Consider the following 17,958-nt stretch of genomic DNA (forward strand, 5'->3'; position numbering starts at 1 on the left):
ACATAACTTTGCCTACATTTTACATTATTCTGAACCTAAGCATTATTTTAGCGAGAGGAAGTGAGGTAATGTGCTGTTAGAAGGCCAGGCCCGGGGTTAGGGTGCTGGATTAGTGCCTCACCCGAGGGATTAGGGACGGAGTGTATTGACATGTCACATCCATCTGTTGCTTCCACTGCAGCCCCATCTCGGCCTTTACATGGACCCAGAGAAAAGCCATGTGAGGTGTAAGGGGATGGTTATCAGATGCTATTAATACCACTATGTTGTCTATGTAAATGCACATCCATCACAAACAAAATAATGATTGCACACAGAGAGGTGAACATCATCAGTATAAGAAAGTACCTCCCCAAAAGGACTCTCAAAGGCCCGATGTTCCCTGCGAGCTGAGGAGAAGGAGGCAAGGACAACGTGCTGGTATTGAGGTGCAAGCTAAGAAAAGACGACATCGACCCGTCCTTCCACCCACCGTTATGGGGAATGTAAGATCTATCTACGATAAGGTGGACGAGCTAACCCAGCACCAGAGGGAATACTGGCAGAGTAGCATCACGCTAACAGAGCTAACACCGGACACGAACGCCACATTGGAAGGATTAAACCTGCTGTGGGCGGACAGGATACAGGAGAGCAAGACTGAACACACTGGTGAATAAGGCCAGCTCAGTCCTGGACCCTGTGGAGGTGATGGCTGGATTATGACCAATCTGTTGTCTTTGATGAACATTTCTTTTTTAGATATATATTCTGATAAATTATATATATATTGACATAGAGTGGTCTAGACCTCCTATGTTTGTAAAAGTGTCTTGAGATAACGTTTGTTGTGATTTGGCGCTATACAAATAAAGATTGATTGATTGATTGATTGATCAAAAACAACAGTCTGTAAATATGGAATGTATTGGCACACATGGATAAATAAGTAAAGCTATGCACATTTTTGAATACATAGCATCCTGTAAACATGAAGGTGTTTTACAATTTAGGTAACCATGACAGGCAAAAAATGACTAACACTTTGAGATTCTAAAAAAAGTACTTTAATCTGTTATAACTGATATAACTCATGTTTGTTGAAGTCTTGTTATTCTGAGGTTGCAAGGTAACCAGTTGAGACTCAAGGAAGTCAATGTACCCAGCACTGGCACACAACCTTAGCATGACCTCTGCAGCTCAGTTTGTGTACAAAATACTAGCACAAGAATAAACGTGCTAATCAGTGGGCTTTAGAGATGCTTCTACAAGAGAAATTGTCACCTGTGGACGGAGCCACGCTAAATGTTTTTTTTTGCTGTTTGCAGCCTTTGTGCTATGAGGCTAGTCTAACTAGCTGCTGACTGTAGCATTCTATCTATTGCAAAGGCCTAACAGTAGTGTGTAACTGTTCCTTGTGGAAGAACGTTGATTTTATTTTAAAAAGTAGCAGATTGAGGTTAAATAGGGGCACAACCAGAGCAGGGGGTGGCAGTGGTGGTATGGGCCCCACTTGAAATTTGATTGGCCACCCCAGGTGCAATCCCAAAATCCCAAATTTTTACTGGCCATTTGCCTACTGTCACTCTTTTGTTACTTTTTAAGTTAAAAAAAATCGGCAAAAAAATGTAATGTTTCTATGATGCTCTCATGTCAGTAGTTAAAGTAGATAACATAAGTGGAGACAAAGAGTAAATGAATCATATTTATATGCGCGTGTGCAAATGTGCGTCATGCCACCCCTGCATAATTCATTGCCCCGGTCGGGCCACCGCCATCAAGCAAGTCTGGATCAAGCTGCGACCTCTGGCAGTGAGAATTGAAGTCAATGCGGAAGAGCTGAAAACTGCAGTTCCTCGAGTGTTGACTTGAGGATGCCTCCGGTAGTACTGTAAACCACATCCACACCAATTTAAAAAAGCTGATCTTTACAGAAAAAATAAACATCTTTCCAGCCTGGTACAAAAGTCTGAGTATCTAATTTCTCAAACAGTACACACTGTACGGGGGTACATTTTTAAAGGTGACATATCACCCTTTTTTCATCAATATATATTGGTCTAAGAGGTCCCCAAAACATGTCTTTAAAGTTTATTGCTCAAAAAAACACTTTGAAATCAGATTTTGGCATGCCTGAAAAACCCTCTTCTTCAGCCCTGCTCAGAACGGTCGGTATTCTCTCTGACCACGCCCCCTCAGGAAGTGGATATCCCCTCGGTTCTCCAGCACGTTGATCTAATGTTTACATGTTGGCTGAATATACACGGCTGCTCACAGACCCGCGTTACTTCAACCCTCTAAATCTGATCCAGAATCTGATCCTGACAGAGAGGCACCTGCAGCAGGACCTTTCTGAAGGATTGGTCACAGATTTAGTGTTTCTTGTTGTTTTATTTATCAGTATGTAGACGTGTGTCTTGGTACACAGCTACAAACATGCAGCTATGTGGCTATGCTAATTAGCGCTAGCCCTTATCCATGAAAAATAAAAATCATCCACTAGATCTTCAAATCTGCAGACGTGGGGAATAAAACCACCCTCTGTGTTTATTAAGACAGCCTACAACTAGCATGCCTCCCTCCTAAACTCCTTGTTAGCACACATTTGTGCAGGTAATGAAAAACGGAGGAGGAGTTGAGTTGTATTCTATACAGTCTATGGGCTGAACAAGCTCCGAGCTCTGACCTCCGTGACAGACCGGATATTGTTGTGACGTAACAAAAACACAGAAGTCTGAAACGGCTCTATCGCACACATTTACAGAAAGGTGTAGAAAAGAACCATTAAAAAGTCGATTTTGCATGATATGTCACCTTTAATAATTCAGCTGTTTAGAAGATAGAAAGATTATGAGTTTTGCAAAGTTACAGGCACAACTGAAATAACTGACAGGCAGGAACTCTGTAGATGTTAGCAAGGAGGCTCAAAGCCTGCCTAAACTCCGCCTCTTTACCTCACTCTACCTTGACAGAATTTAGGTCGAGTTCTGCATTTCCAATATGGCACCCGCTGCCGATAGACTTTAAAACTGGGCTCCAGAAGCACATGGGTGGCACCACAGGGAATACGTCAATTTATTATACAGTCTATGGTGTGGACATGTCCCGGGGGTTAAAGACATTGAGGTTTATAACAGACTCATTTGGCTTTGTATCGATTGTGTCTGACCGCAAGCTCGTTCAGTCATTGAACTCAGCTGAGTAAAGAACGTTTTGCAGTCTGAGATCAAAATACAATTAAACTTCTACTGTATCACTACAGGTTGAATGTATGTAAATAAACATTAGGTCAAGTTTGTGGTGATAATAAAAGACAATAATAGACACAATAAGGATACTGCAAAACAGAAAGTAATGTGTCAAACTAAGAAAGATCATGTAATATCAACAAACTACATTTTGAGACATGTAACATCTAAAGTAATATTTACATTTTTTCTTACTAAAATTATTTGATCCCTTCAGAGTGAACTGATATAAGTCTAACAGTATTTAAGTATTTGTTTGTTCAATTTGGTTTCTAGGTGTGCACATAAATAGGAACAATTTTCTTAGCCTGACACGTTGCTCAATGAATAGGGAGCTTGTTCAGGAAACATTTCATCTGTTGGCAGTAAATCAAGTTTCTGTTAATCATCTCAGAAAAAAACTGTCACACGACAACATCAGGTATGGATGAAGGCTTCAATCACACTGCAATTCCACTATTGTGCAGGTCAAAGTTGATTTTATTGCATCATGTTCTCTGTGCTGTGCTTTATTGTCCCTGAAATAAGGATGTGACACATTTTTATTGGGGCTAATATGAAAAACTAGATGTGACAAGGAAGTTTAGCTTGATTCCAAAGGTTTACCCTAATAATGTTGAAGAAATAAGGAGAGGCATTGAGCTTACAGGAACAAGATTTGTCGGAATGAGTTTATTTTCAAGATATAGAGCCTACATGGTGAGTAAGGCTGACAGGAAATAACACAAACCCTTCCAGTTTTGCCTCTGCCAAGCAAACAGAGCAGTCAGATATTTCTGTAAGACTGATGATTCATCGTTTGGCTTTGATTATAGAGGAGAATCTGCACCAGGCTCCTGGATAGCCCATAGTAGAGCTTTAACAGCCCACAACTATTAAGTGTCTGACCTAGAACTTAGAATGGATGTGATTCCAGCAGACGTATAGATGGAGGTGATGTAACTAATGCATGCAAGCATACACATGTTCCAGCCATTAGTGTGAGATCTATAGGCTCCAACAATGTGTTTGACATGAGACAAAAAAAGAGAAACAAATGGCCTGAAAATAAACCCGGGCTCCCATGTACCAGGAGATCAGAGGGAACCATTATTAAAGGAAAAAACAAGCATGGAAACACACACACTCACACACCTGCAACATTAAATAACCCCAACAGCTTCCCATCCTGTATCCTGCAGGGTTGTACATTATGGTATTTAACCTCAAAATAACTTTCAAAGCACAGTTTACATAAGGAAATTTGACATGAGGACAAGGTGTAGATAAAAAAACAAAGTATTTATGTGCATTCATGAAACATATTCAAAGTTGTTTTCAACATGTACTCCTGCAGTTTACTGACTTATAGCGGCTCATCTTTAATTAATGTCAATAAATCATTTGTCTGCTGATCACTTGACACTCGTATCCAACACTTGTTTGTCCCAGAGACTGAAAAACAGTGTTCTCTCTGCCAAGGTCAGTGCTCCCAACGCAGCTGGCTGGAATCCCCCAGACTGTGTAACACAGACCAGTGCAGCTCTGCACGTATACACATCTCCTCCTCCTCCTCCTCTCTATCTCTCTCTTTCCTCTTTTCTGTTGACACCACAGGATTCAAGCAGAGAGGATAAAAAAGAGTTAACAGACAGCGGAGGCTTACTGCTAGACTTGCCTATTTAGTCCTTAGCTGTGGTGTCTTATGGTTTGAAAAGGCATATTTGACTTAAAGAGTTTTGCTCCAAAAACCTTATATGCGAAGGACTTTTTTGGCTAATATTGTTTGTATGTTTTTGCTGTCTAATAGCATAAGCATCAAACCTGCAAATTCAGCTCTTTATGTAAATAAAGAACAAATGTGTGGAGATACATTTAGCATGCATGCAAGTAAATATCTGCTGCTGCTCGATGCACAACAACACAAAACACAACAAATGCATTCCAGTCAGATGGCCCCTTTAAAAGTAGACTTTAATAAGTAAGTGTCTTGAGCAATTTGTTTTCTATCTTTCAATGAAAAACAGAGAGACAGGATGTGAGAGAGGGGGCAGATCTGGGTAAAAGGAGGTTTGAAATCAGTTCCTGAAAGATTCAGAGATACTGGGATGGAGAAAGCAGCTGTGTGAAAGTGAAAATGAAAAAAGAATGGGGGTATTAAGTAGTAATGAGACAGACTCAAAATCCAAACAAAAAAGGGAGATTTGTGACACACAAGAAGAGTAAAATATGAAAAGGTGAGAAGAGGGTTTCAATTGTAAAAGCTCTTTTCACTTACTTGTCTTAGGGAAAACAATGAATAAAAGCTCATAAAAATGTGCATGATAAGGAAAGAGGAAGAGGGTTTGCTGAGTAAAACTGCAGAAATGTGATGTAAGGGAGAGGAAAGTGAGCGAGGCGAGAGAGTAAAAGAGTTAGTGAGGCAGGGGAATATGAGGATCAACTGTGCAGCTAGCCCTCCTTAAAATAGCTCACAGAGATATAGAGGAATTTTCTGTCTGCAGGACTGTTGCAATAGTTTACCATTTAACAGTACACAAAACAGTGATGTTTATCATGCAATGTACATTCACTTTCCAAATGTACTAAATTCTGACACATGAGCTGGGATTCTGTCTCATGCATTATTCTACCTGAGCTGATCTCGGCCCAGAATGTGCCCAGTATTGTTCGGAAGCATAGGCAGTTAGGACGGGATGAAGAAGGAGGGTGACTAGAGGAGAGGAAAGGGTGGGCTGAAGGATTAGAGAGTGAATTGGGATGACTAGGTACGAGAGGGCCAGTCAGGTGATCAGGGTGTGGTTGAAGTGTGGTCCTGCTCCTGATTCTAAGTAAATGTATTAACTTCATTAAAGCTCCGGTGGTTTTTTTTTGTCTAGTTATGAAACAGACTAAAAATAACAATGATGACTTTTTATAACTTACAATAGTAAATGAGACTGCCAGCAACAAGTTTGGCAATTTCTCTGGTGTCATTTTTAAAGCCTGAAACTGCTGCAAGAGGGTAGGCGTCAGGTCCATAGACTGTATAAAATATGGACCTAGTATCCGTGATGTCACCCATCTTTTCCTGAGAGCTGTTTTGTAGCCAATCAACGGCGGCAGCCATATTGGAAATACGGAACTCAACCAGGCATAGTGTGACGTAAAGGGGCGGAGTTTGAGCCCCCTAGCCAAAAGCTATGTGTTCCCATCCGGGAGTCAAGTGAGTCATGTCCTTATTTGGGCAAAAACTCGCGATCTTAATATCTTCTGAACCATCGCATTAGAAAAAAATGCACCCCCCGTACAGTGTGTGTCGATTGAGAAATTAGCGACTTAGACCCAAGACGTTTTTTGAACCAGGCTGTAAACATGTTTATTAATGCTGCAAATATCGTCTTTTTTGAATTGGTGTCTATGTGATTTCTGGTGTTTCTGCAGCCAGCCTCAAGCGGATTCTCGATGAATTGCAGTTTATAACACTTCTGCATGGTCTTCATAGTTTGAGACCGGAGGTTGCCGCTTGGTCAGGTCACACCTTTGAGAGTTAATCTTAAAGCTCCAGTGAGGAGCTTTAAGATTAAAAGTCAAAATCTGCTTTCATTTTGCCCAATTAACTATTTTGTTGTATAGCATTTGTTTTTCATTTTAGCAATACTACACCTACTCTGAGCATCGAGTTGGCATGTGTAGCCATGGTTTGAATACAGAATCCAGATAAAGCAGACAGAAATGGCTGACACTGCTAAGGCCCATCTATTCAGGGGCATATACAGAGGGATGGCATAAGACCCCCATGAAATCTGATTGGCCTTTCCTTGTGCTACCCCAAAATACTAAACTATGATTGGTTGTTTGCTTTTCAGAGGCAGAACTTGCATGAAAATCAACTCTTTTCAGCAGACTGCTAACAGCTTTCTTTGTGTTTCTATGGAGGTATATTGCATTCACTTGAGAATAAAATCACTGTGATTTCCTGAATGAACGAAATTATCAACTCAGACATGGAAGCTCTTATTTAGGTCACTTTATGAAACAAAACTGCCCCTGTTTTTTGGTTTAATTCAGTATTAATTTGATTTGTGTGAGGCATTGGGGGATATTCATGTCTTTAAGTAACACGAAAGTGTCAGTGTTTGATACTAGCCTGAGTTTGTTGATTTTGGGCATTTTGGTGATCGCTGAGTCCATTTGCATGACCCCTGTAATGATAAAATACAAATGAAAATCTGCCAATTGCTCACTGCAGATGCTGCAACAAACTAACAAGACATATAACAAATGGAGACATTCAACAGGAAGTCTTAACTCTTGATAAAGTCACTTTTTCTAATTATTTCAAGATGCGAACTGACAGTATCATAACGTTGAGTCACAAAATATCCAAAGGCCTGAAGTAAATATGCACATTCAGAAAAAACAAACAAACACAATAAGCAGTCAATTAGCAGTGGCAGTTTAACCAGACCCTCCCAGTGTCTCAGCAATGATGTGAGAAAAACCGGGGCTCCATGACCTCTTAGAGATATTCCCCTCATCATTGTTTCTAATCATCATGATGCTATTTCTAACATACACTCGATCCATTTTTTAAGATTTGGAGAGGATGAACTTTTCCACGATCTGAGAATCAGAATCAGTCAGAAGTGACAACCTCTACATCTTTCACTACTGTTTCATATCTTAAACTATTGAGCACATGTGTCTGGTCTAAACCTAAACACTTCCCCATGTGCTCTTATACTTTTTTACCAAAAGTTTATGCTCCCAAGTTCCTGTTTCCATCTGACATTTCCAACACTATTGGTTGATAAAGTCCCAGTTTCACTGTTAGTCATACTTTGATCTTTGGGCTTTCTGAATTAATGTATATACACTTCCATGGGTGACTAAGAATGCAGGATAACAGGCTTGTTTTATAAAATAAACACACACACACACACACACACACACACACACACACACACACACACACACACACACACACACACACACACACACACACACACCCTGAGGCCTTGACTTCTTCAGGAAATAAAGTTTGTCCTGGACAGCATCCTGGGAAGCCTAGACCCCACCCGGTAAACCTGTGTGTGTGTGTGTGATTGTAATACAGTTATCCTCTCGCTGCACTATGAGAACAACAAATACTCTGATCATATTAAAGGAAACACAAACCGGACTCTGTTTACTTTCCTGAGGAACATTCAAGACTTCCTATGGCAATGACAGAATGAACAAGGTTTATATTTGTAAAAAATATGTAATCAAAGACAATATATTAGCCTGTTCAGAGGGCTTTACACGTGTAGCATTTTTGAGTGTAAGTATGTGTGTATACAAACATTAGCCTTCCATTGTTTTGGAGACAGTAGCGTGAGAGCGACCAGAAGGTCAGCTGAGCATCACATCAAAGATTTGGCTGTGTGTAAAGACACCACTGTCAACACCCACACACACACACACACACACAAACACACACACACACACACACACACACACGAGCCCCCTGTGCAGCTCTTTATGCTCCTCACACCAAACAATCAGGTATGACAGGCGTGGTTTCTCTCCCAGTCCCAGTGGGCTTAAAAAGACAAAGAGGCTCAGGAAGAGGCCGTCCACTCATCCTCATTGAGGACGCACATCTCTCCCTCCCAAATATACACACACACAAACACACACACACACAGAGGTTCATGCATGGCTTCACAGTATCAGAGTGTGGTGTGTATTTGACCTAGTGTGCAGAGAAAAAGTGATAATAATTCTTCCAAACTTTTGATTTTGACACTATTACATCTTCATCAGTCCTCTTGTTCCAATTTTCTTCTCGCCCTGTGTATATTCAAGCTTTCAAAGTGAACACGTTAACATCAATAATACTTTTTCTAAACCCTTTCTTTTAGTGTAAAATGGCCTAACAGTAAGCTGATATGAATTAATGCATTAACAGTAATACCTTCTTTTCTTCACAACAGCATTTACTTGATGATTGTAATATTTAGGCTGGATTAGTGTGAAGCAGCCCTTTTCTGATTTTGCGAAGAAGTCAAGACAGGATTTATCTCTCAAGTTTTTAAATCAATCCAGTTGCAGAAATATGGTTTAACATCTACAGATCAATCTATTAGGAGCTTGCTGACTGTACGAAATTCAGTGATTAATATTAAAAATTAAAAATAATTCAAAGAAATCAAGCCAGTAGGCCTATATTTATTCTCATTGTATTTTTTTCCATAGCTACTGTCCAACCTGGTATGAGTCACATCTTTCAATTTTGCTTTTCTTAACAGATTGAAACCAGATTTCTGACAGTTCTGGTCCATAAAATTGAAATGTACGGAGCCCCAAGGGGGACATGGGCAAAAAATACGAAAAAATACGTTTATCATGTGCACCAGAGGCTAACTCATGTGAAAGTTTTTTGTGATCACAAGATATTGCACACTCATGGAAAGGTTTTTCGTGCTCACGCAATCATGTCTCATAGGCATGAGAGAGACGCAACACTTTCTCTGTCATTAGTTGATGATTAGTTTAGTTTTTTCCTTGTGTTTCATGCCTTGGTTCCTCCCTGTGTTTATTCTGTTATAAGTTATCCTATGTCTTCCCTGTGCTTAGTGATCCATGTCTTGTGTTGTAGCCCTTTATGTATTTTATTGTGTTTCCTAGTTTCCCGTTTAATTATGTTGTTCTGAATCCCTGTGTTACCAGTTTTGTTTTACTTCGTGCGCTTGTGTGTTTCCCTCCTATTTTGATTAAGCTGATTAGTTTCACCTGTGTCCTGTGTTCACACCTGTGTTAATTACTCTGTGTGATTAGTTCCTCTGTTTCCCTTGTCCTGGTTTGAATCTTTCTGGGAAAGACTTAAGTGCCCAAGTGCAGATTTGAAAATAAAAAGGTTATGATAAAAAAAGATAAAAACAAAGGTTCTGAAATGTCTAAAGAGCTAAATCCAAAAAGTCCAAAATAACACAGGGAACAGAAAGTAGACTGACACACAGAACACAGGAAATACATACAAAGATCCAACCCAGGACAAGGGAAACAGAGGAACTAAAACACAGGCTAATTAACGCAGGTGTGAGGTGTGAACACAGGACACAGGTGAAACTTATAGCTTAATCAAAAATAGAGGGAAACACAAGTGCAAGAAGTAAAACAAAACTGGCAACACAGGGATTCTGAACAACATACTACAACAGGAAAGAAGACTATACTAAGAAACACAAGAAAATACATAAAGGACTACAACACAATACATGGATCATTAAACACAAGAAAGACAAAGGATAACTTATAACAGAATAAACCCAGTGGAGACAAGGCATGAAGAACAAATAAAAAACTAAGCTCAACATTAACTCTCATGTGTATCACAAAAAACTTTTATGCAAGCATGGCTTGGTTCTGGTGCACAAGAGAATCCAATCCTATATATTTTTCCACCTATGTCCCCTTAGGAGCTCTGTACAAAGGAGATATTTGCACTACCACCTATCCTATACAAAAAAAAAAGAAAAGAAAAGAAAACGCAAATAAATGGAGCATTCCATAACCTTTAAAAGTGATTAATATATTTCCATATTTTCCATTGTAATCTGATTTTATAATTGATTTGACATTTTATTTCTAGCATTTGAACATCCTAAATTTGCATAATGTGTTTATCTGAGTACATTTTCAAGTCGGAATTAATATACCTTTTGTTCAATATCTGAGTTATTGATGAGCAGGAGTGGCTTAAGATTGTCGGTCAATGTCAAGGGATCTGAGGGTGAGGCTTATTCAATTTAAAATTATGTACCAGTTTTATTGGACCCCAAGTAGGCTCTTTAGACTTGGCTTAAAGGATATGCCTACTTGCTGGAAGTGTGGTGTAGATGAAGGAACCCTGGTACATGTACTTTGGTCATTCCCCATTATTAATAAGTACTGGAGGAAGATTCATTTTTATATTGTTAATGTTGTAAAAAGGTAATTTGTACTGTGTCCTAAGCTCTACATTTTAGGAGATTCTCCAGTGTTATCTGCTTTTTCAAAACCACTGATCGAATGGATACAAACTGCTACTATGACTGGACAACACATTAACTTCAGGAACTGGAAGACCCCGGGAGAACCTCCTTTTTCCAAACTGGTTGACTGAACTGCGCACAGTAGCTGCATACGAAAGGATGTCTTGTAGGATGCAGGACAGAACTGAAAAATATTTTCTGAAGTGGGGCGTGTATTTTGATGGGATTAACAGGCCAGAATGAAGATCAAGTGTGAGAATTAGAAGTGGTTTTGTATTGTTTTTTATTTTTATGTCAATTGGATCTTATCATTTGTTATGTTCCTTTATATGCTAAGACACTGTTGAGGTTATTTGCAACATACAGATGTGTGCCATATATTACTGCTGTTTTGTTTTTATAAAATAAAAATTGAAAGTCATAAATAAAAAAAAAAAATCCGAGTTATAGGATTTTAAAATTTCAGAAATGGTAAATAAATAAATAAATAGATAAATAAATAAAGTCACTGTCACAGCCTTTGATACTGGCGCCATCTAGTGGCGTAAGTACAGAAGTGCAGTTTTTCCTCTTGTTTGATTTAGAGTGATATCACTGCAAACAAACTCACTACTTAGGTTAAAAACAATAATAATCAGTTGGTGGTAATATAATAATTGTATTTACAATTGAAACCAGGCTACTATTTAATTATACTGTGATTTATTCTCGTGTGTCGCAAGATGGCGCAGTTTTCATCCTGCTTACCTTCACGCCTTCACGTCGGAGAGACTCTTCCGGGTTGGTCGTCGTTGTTGCCAAGGTGAGGGTTCAGAGGGCGCGCACAGGTCGTGTTGTTGTGCTTCTTAGCTCCTGTGGTGTCAAAGCTAGCTGCTGGGACCTCAGGGATGTGATGGCTTTCCTGAGTCTGTTCATGAGGAGGCAATTACCGCAGGCCGTATGCCTCTTCGCCCGGACAGTGAAGCTTGTCCGGCCTCCCTGCGCCGGAGCTCCGCTGAGGAGGAGGCTGCATGGCTCGTCCCGGCTTCGGATCGGAGAGAAGGGACCGTGGGGAAAGAGCCGGGTGCCGGAGCAGCAGTACCAGCTCACAGACATCGACAAGGCGGACGCTATGGTAGGTTCGAGGATATATATATGTTCGGAGGATTGGAGAGCTTTGTTCCAACACTCAGAGCTGCTTTTACTTTCGCTTCTCCTTTCTTGGTGGAATACATCAGTAAATAGTTATATCATAACTCTCTGTAAACAACTGTACATGCCTTATTATAAGAACACTGAATAAACATGTGTTTGATTGACCTTCATATTTTCTTTCCTATATTTCAGATGCTGAGAAAATCCCACGAGACAGGTAACATGACCAAACTCATGCCATAAATTCAACTTCTAGTTAAACCTTGGTGTAATCATAGACTCAGACCTTAATTTTAGCAGCCACATTGAACTAAAGACTAAAACTAAAACTGAACTAAGACAATTACAAAGTCAGCCTACTATCACCTGAAGAATATATCAAGGATTAAAGGATTTATGTCTCAGCAGAAATGCAGAAAAACTGGTCCATGCATTTATCTTTAGCAGACTAGACTACTGTAACGGGGTCTTTACAGGACTCCCTAAAAAGTCCATCAGACGCCTGCAGCTCATACAGAATGCTGCTGCTCGAGTCCTAACAAGGACCAAAAAAGTAGACCACATCACTCCAGTTCTTAGATCCCTACACTGGCTTTATGTCTGTCAGAGAATAGACTTTAAAATCCTGCTGATGGTTTATAAAGCACTGAATGGTTTAGGCCCAAAATACATTGCTGATCTTCTACTACTTTATGAACCACCTCGACCTCTGAGGTCATCAGGTACTGGTCTGCTTTCAGTTCCTAGATCCAGAACGAAACATGGTGAAGCAGCATTCAGTAATTATGCACCACATATCTGGAACACACTCCCTGAAAGCTGTAGGTCCGCTCCAACTCTCACCTCTTTTAAATCAAAGATTAAGACTTTTTTATTTGCCACTGCCTTCCTATCTTAGATTATTTTAACCCACTTTAAATGGAAATTTTAATGTAATTTTTAATATATTTCTAATTTTCCTTTTCTTTTCTGTTTTATTATATTTGTCATTTTAATTATGTTATTTTATGCCTGTCTGAATGTTTCCAATGCTTTTAATGTTTTAATGTAAAGCACATTGAGTTGCCCTCGTGTATGAAATGCACTATACAAATAAAGCTGCCTTGCCTTGCCTAAATTACGCATGAAACACGGGGTTAATAATCCTGCTGTTACATTGTAGCAGACGTGATATTTTCACAAGAGTGACAAACATACCTTTTATAGTGATGTCAGGTAGGTGCAGGTCAAATCAGATGTAGTCCAGTAGGTTAGAAATGTCTGGTTGGTTTCATCCTGTGTAAGGAAGTGAGGCCAGAAAAATGGGATAAAAACTTAAAGTTTAATAATAAAAAAATAAAAAAACAAATAATAATAATAATAATAATAATAATAATAATAATAATTCATAGAATTTATATAACGCTTTTCTAAGTACTCAAAGTCGCTTTAGATAAAGTAAAACTGAAAATAAAACATGTAAATAAAACAAAACAGGGACAGAGGTGGAGTTGGGGGAGAGGTCATGTGTTGTATGCTTTTTGGAACAGGTAGGTCTTGAGGTGGTTTTTAAATGAGAGAAGAGAGTCAGAGTTATGGATGTGTGGAGGGAGAGAGTTCTAGATACTGGGGGCAGCGATGGCAAAGGCTCTGTCCTCCAAGGTGCAGTGCTTGGACTTGGTGATGGGGGACAGGAGGCTGGCATCTGATGATCTGAGGCGGCGAGATGGGGAGTGGCGTTTGAGGAGATCGGTCAGGTATGAGGGGGCGAGGTTATTGAGGGCTTTGTAGGTGATGAGCAGGATCTTGAAGTGGATTCTTTGCTGAATGGGGAGCCAGTGGAGGTGCTGAAGGATGGGTGTGATGTGGGCTCTGGAGCGGGAGTGGGTGAGTAATCGGGCAGCTGAATTTTGGACATATTGAAGTTTTTTGAGGTCGGTGGAGGGGAGGCCATAGAGAATGCTGTTGCAATAGTCCAGTCGGGAGGTGATGAAGGCGTGGATGAGGGCGTTTAGGTGCCTTATACCTAAGCCGTAACATTTAGTTGACCATAAGATAAAGATCTTCAGCAAGGAGCAACGAAGAAAGTAAGAAGCTGAGGTGGTAGACACAAATGAGAATGTATCAGAGAATAATTGAGCCGTTTCTTGTCTTGACAGTATTCAGTCAGTCTCAGTGATGGGTGCTGACTCTGTCAGGCTCAGGCTGGAGTTAAAACTGAGGGCTTCAGCAGGCAGAGGGGTGAAGAGTGGGTGTAGTGATGATCAGGCAGCACAGGGATGAGGAACAGATAGAGAAATATTTACTAGCTGTTCATTTTCTCAGTAGTTAAGGCTGAAAGTTTGGGGGGACAAAGTAGAAGATTTGAACACAAACCTCCTGCACTGTCACTTGTAACTTGTCTATCATGCATGTAAACAGTGATTGATTCTGTGTCCATGCACTGATCTTCAGTTAGGATGTTTATTACTGCATCATCCAGCCCATTCTCCTCTACTGTTCCCCCTGTTACTACAACATGCCAACTGTCTCCAACAAAAACAAACTCACCTGCACCACAAAGACTGCCACAGAGATCATCAGCCTCCCCACACCCAACCTGTCTGACCTCAACAAACAGAGCCATCACAAGCAGAGCACGCACCATAACACTGAACCCCCGACACCCCCCCCCCCTACTCATTCTTCACACTGCTCACATCTGGTTGTAGATATAGATCCCCATACTGCAGGTACTGCAGTTTGGCAGGAGCTTTGTCCCGTCTGCCATAGAACTACTAAACAAAACACCCCAGCAATGTGTCCTGTGTGTATATATGTGTCCTGTGTGTGTATGTGGGTTCATGTGAGATGTGTGGGATGATGTGCACCAATTGTTTTGAGGTTGGGTGGGTATTTATCAATTATGTTTCTCCATGTATGTATACTTGTACAGACTGTGGGAACACATTTCCTTGATAAGGACAATATCTATCTATCTATCTATCTATCTATCTATCTATCTATCTATCTATCTATCTATCTATCTATCTATCTATCTATCTATCTGTTTTGCAGGATTCCTCTCGTGGTTCAGGAACGGTCTGCTGGCGACTGGGATCGGAGTAATTGCGTTTGTCCAGAGTGAAGTTGGGAGAGAAGCTGGATATGGTAAAGTCTGACCCCCAACTGTGTGGCAGTGAAAAGACAAACTGGGGCTTGTGATATAAAAACACTCACAAAGGGTTGTCGTAGTCATTTAGACTAGTGAGTGTTAGAAACCAAGAAAAGGTTTTAATGCCAACAAAATAACGATGAGTCTTTTTAAAATGCATCATCCAAACGGGTCAATACACCTCAGCTCTTTTTTTTGTGCTCAAATCAACCAATTTCTAAGAGAACCTTGCGATAGATTTTATAATATGAATTATTTCACAAGGTCTTCTGCTACAGACTGAAATCATCATGAGGAAATAAAGAGCAAAGATCCAGGAGTCATAACCAGTAGCATGGTTGTCTGAAATGCAGCCTGAGCGTGTTGAATTTTTAGCAAACCTTTACTTTGATGCTCAAATAATGTCTCACAATAGTACAAAACTAAAGTAAATAGCCAGGATGATTCATTAAATCATGAGATTCACATTTATAATGTCAGGATTAAAGCAGGTTAACCTTACTCTTACATGTAACACCCTTGGAGATCAATCAGAAGCAGCTGAAAGAAGGGCTGATTTTACTTTCTGTTCATTCTGAAGTACAACAGATGTAGAAAAATTCAGTTACACCCTATATATAAGGAGAGCAAGACTGAAGTAACTGGGGAAGAAGGCCAGCTCAGTCCTGGACCCTGTGGAGGTGGTGGCTAACGGGAGAATTATGGCCAAGCTGTTGTCTTTGATGAGCATTTTTTTTTCTATATATATATATTCTTGTTGAAATTCTTCTTTTTGTTTGCTGCTGTAACTCCATGAATTTCCCCGTTATGGAACGAATAAAGGAGTATCTTATCTTATCTTATATCGTTTCAGATTCAAACAAAGTAACACTGGAAACAGAGTCATTTGAATCTCTGAAATAAACGCATGTCTTTCTGTGTTCCCTCAGCCTTCTTCCTCCTGGGAGGAGTGTGCGTCTCATTCGGCGGTGCCACATACATCGGCAGCCTCTTCGCCCTGCGGAGGATGATGCTGCTCTCCGTGCCTGCTCTGCTGCTCCAGAGCGGAGCAGTGGGCTGCGTCGCCCTCTTCTGGCTCTGCGCGGTATCCCTCTACATTGGCCGCCTGGAGGTGGAGATCATCCACGACGAGGAGGAGGGAGAGGATGAGGACGAGTGCCGGGAGTGCAGAGAGAGACGAGAAAATAGGGGATACCGGGGCTCCCACGACAGCAGACATCATGACAGTGAGGACAGTGATGGCAAGGGGCCCAACAAGTAGAGAGAGTGGAGGAGGAGTGGTGTGATGCTTTTTTTCTTCAGGGTTTACTCTCATTTTGTATGTATGTGTGGTTGTGAGTGCAATCAGTCTACATGCCCATGTGTAGACCGTATGAGTCCAAAAATAAAGGACTTAATATCATTTCTTATTTACTATATCAATGAAAAGATTATAGATACAGTGACTTTAAGACCTTTTGGACAACTGATCAGAAAGTGCTGACATTTTGGTAGTTTGTGAATAAATCTGCTTATTTTCCTGTAAGATTTCCAATAATCAGATATATTCAAAGCTGCTTCACTTTCATACTTTAACAATTAATTTCTCTGATGGTGTAATATTTTACACTCTCTAGTCTCAGACAAAGAGACCACAAAGAGAACAATACTTATTGTTCTATTCAGTTTTGAGGGAATTCATGAGCTGTTTGTCTTATCTTGTTCGACATAATTTAAAGTAATCACTTAACTGTGATTGAATACTTGAAGTTTTCATAAAGAGAAAAAACAAGCTGGTTGTGATGTGCTGAGAGATCAAGAAAGAGTGACACTATATGTTCATGTTCAGGGCTTAAACTATATTTTTTACAGAGCTTACCCTGTGAACTCGTTTTTTAACGTTTTGTTTTGTAAGGGGCACGGCACTTTTCTCAGTTTTTGTTTTTTCATCACTGCAAGCTGACTTTTGAAAACAAAAAAAGAATATTTTTCACAGCTTTTTTCTGTGTAATATATTTTGCTCTGTATTGTAGATATAAATGTACAGTACCTACATGTAACCATACATCATTTTACTGTCAGATGAATATCAGACACTGGTGGACGCTGTGTTAGCTGTTTTTAGGGGTGTGATTAAAAGGTGATAGTATGAAGAAGATGGTGTGGAAATGAGGCTCAGTTGTGTTTACGTCTATCATGTGTTCAACACCTGTAATGTTCACTGCAATAAAGTCAGACAAAATCAATCAAAACTCTCGTATGTCCCTTTTTTTGCTGTTATATAAAAATTAAAAAACTGTCACTAGGGGTAAAAAAGGGGGTCTGGGGAGTCAAGATTCAATGTACTTGGAGCACCAGTTTGGCTCAGTGGCTGAGCTATGCACCCCATGTACAGAGGTCATGGCACCTTAGTGCAGCCTGGTTTTGAACCCAATCAAAGGCTCTTTGATTAAAGGCATTCAAAGAAAACATTTTCCAAAACAAACAAAAATATAAATGCTCATCA

The 17,958-nt window shown here is 40.0% G+C and overlaps 1 protein-coding gene across 1 annotated transcript; it reads left to right on the top strand.

Moving 5' to 3' along the window:
• Positions 1-11,970: 11,970 nt before the first annotated feature.
• On the top strand, positions 11,971-17,698 carry tmem160 (transmembrane protein 160). The gene is made up of 4 exons (XM_034701932.1): positions 11,971-12,320; positions 12,533-12,557; positions 15,377-15,469; positions 16,403-17,698. Exons 1-4 carry the CDS (start codon positions 12,099-12,101, stop codon positions 16,732-16,734), a joined length of 672 nt encoding a protein of 223 aa, XP_034557823.1. The 5' UTR covers positions 11,971-12,098; the 3' UTR covers positions 16,735-17,698.
• The last annotated feature ends 260 nt before the right edge of the window (positions 17,699-17,958 follow it).

The sequence above is a fragment of the Notolabrus celidotus genome, chromosome 14, assembly GCF_009762535.1.
Source record: "Notolabrus celidotus isolate fNotCel1 chromosome 14, fNotCel1.pri, whole genome shotgun sequence".
Classification (NCBI taxonomy): domain Eukaryota; kingdom Metazoa; phylum Chordata; class Actinopteri; order Labriformes; family Labridae; genus Notolabrus; species Notolabrus celidotus.

Excerpts from the sequence above, each read along its gene's own strand:
- tmem160 (XM_034701932.1), top strand. The coding sequence starts at position 12,099 with ATGGCTTTCCTGAGTCTGTTCATGAGGAGGCAATTACCGCAGGCCGTA. Across the intron at positions 12,321-12,532 it reads TCGACAAGGCGGACGCTATG|ATGCTGAGAAAATCCCACGA; the intron begins GTAGGTTCGAGG and ends CCTATATTTCAG. Across the intron at positions 15,470-16,402 it reads TGGGAGAGAAGCTGGATATG|CCTTCTTCCTCCTGGGAGGA; the intron begins GTAAAGTCTGAC and ends GTGTTCCCTCAG.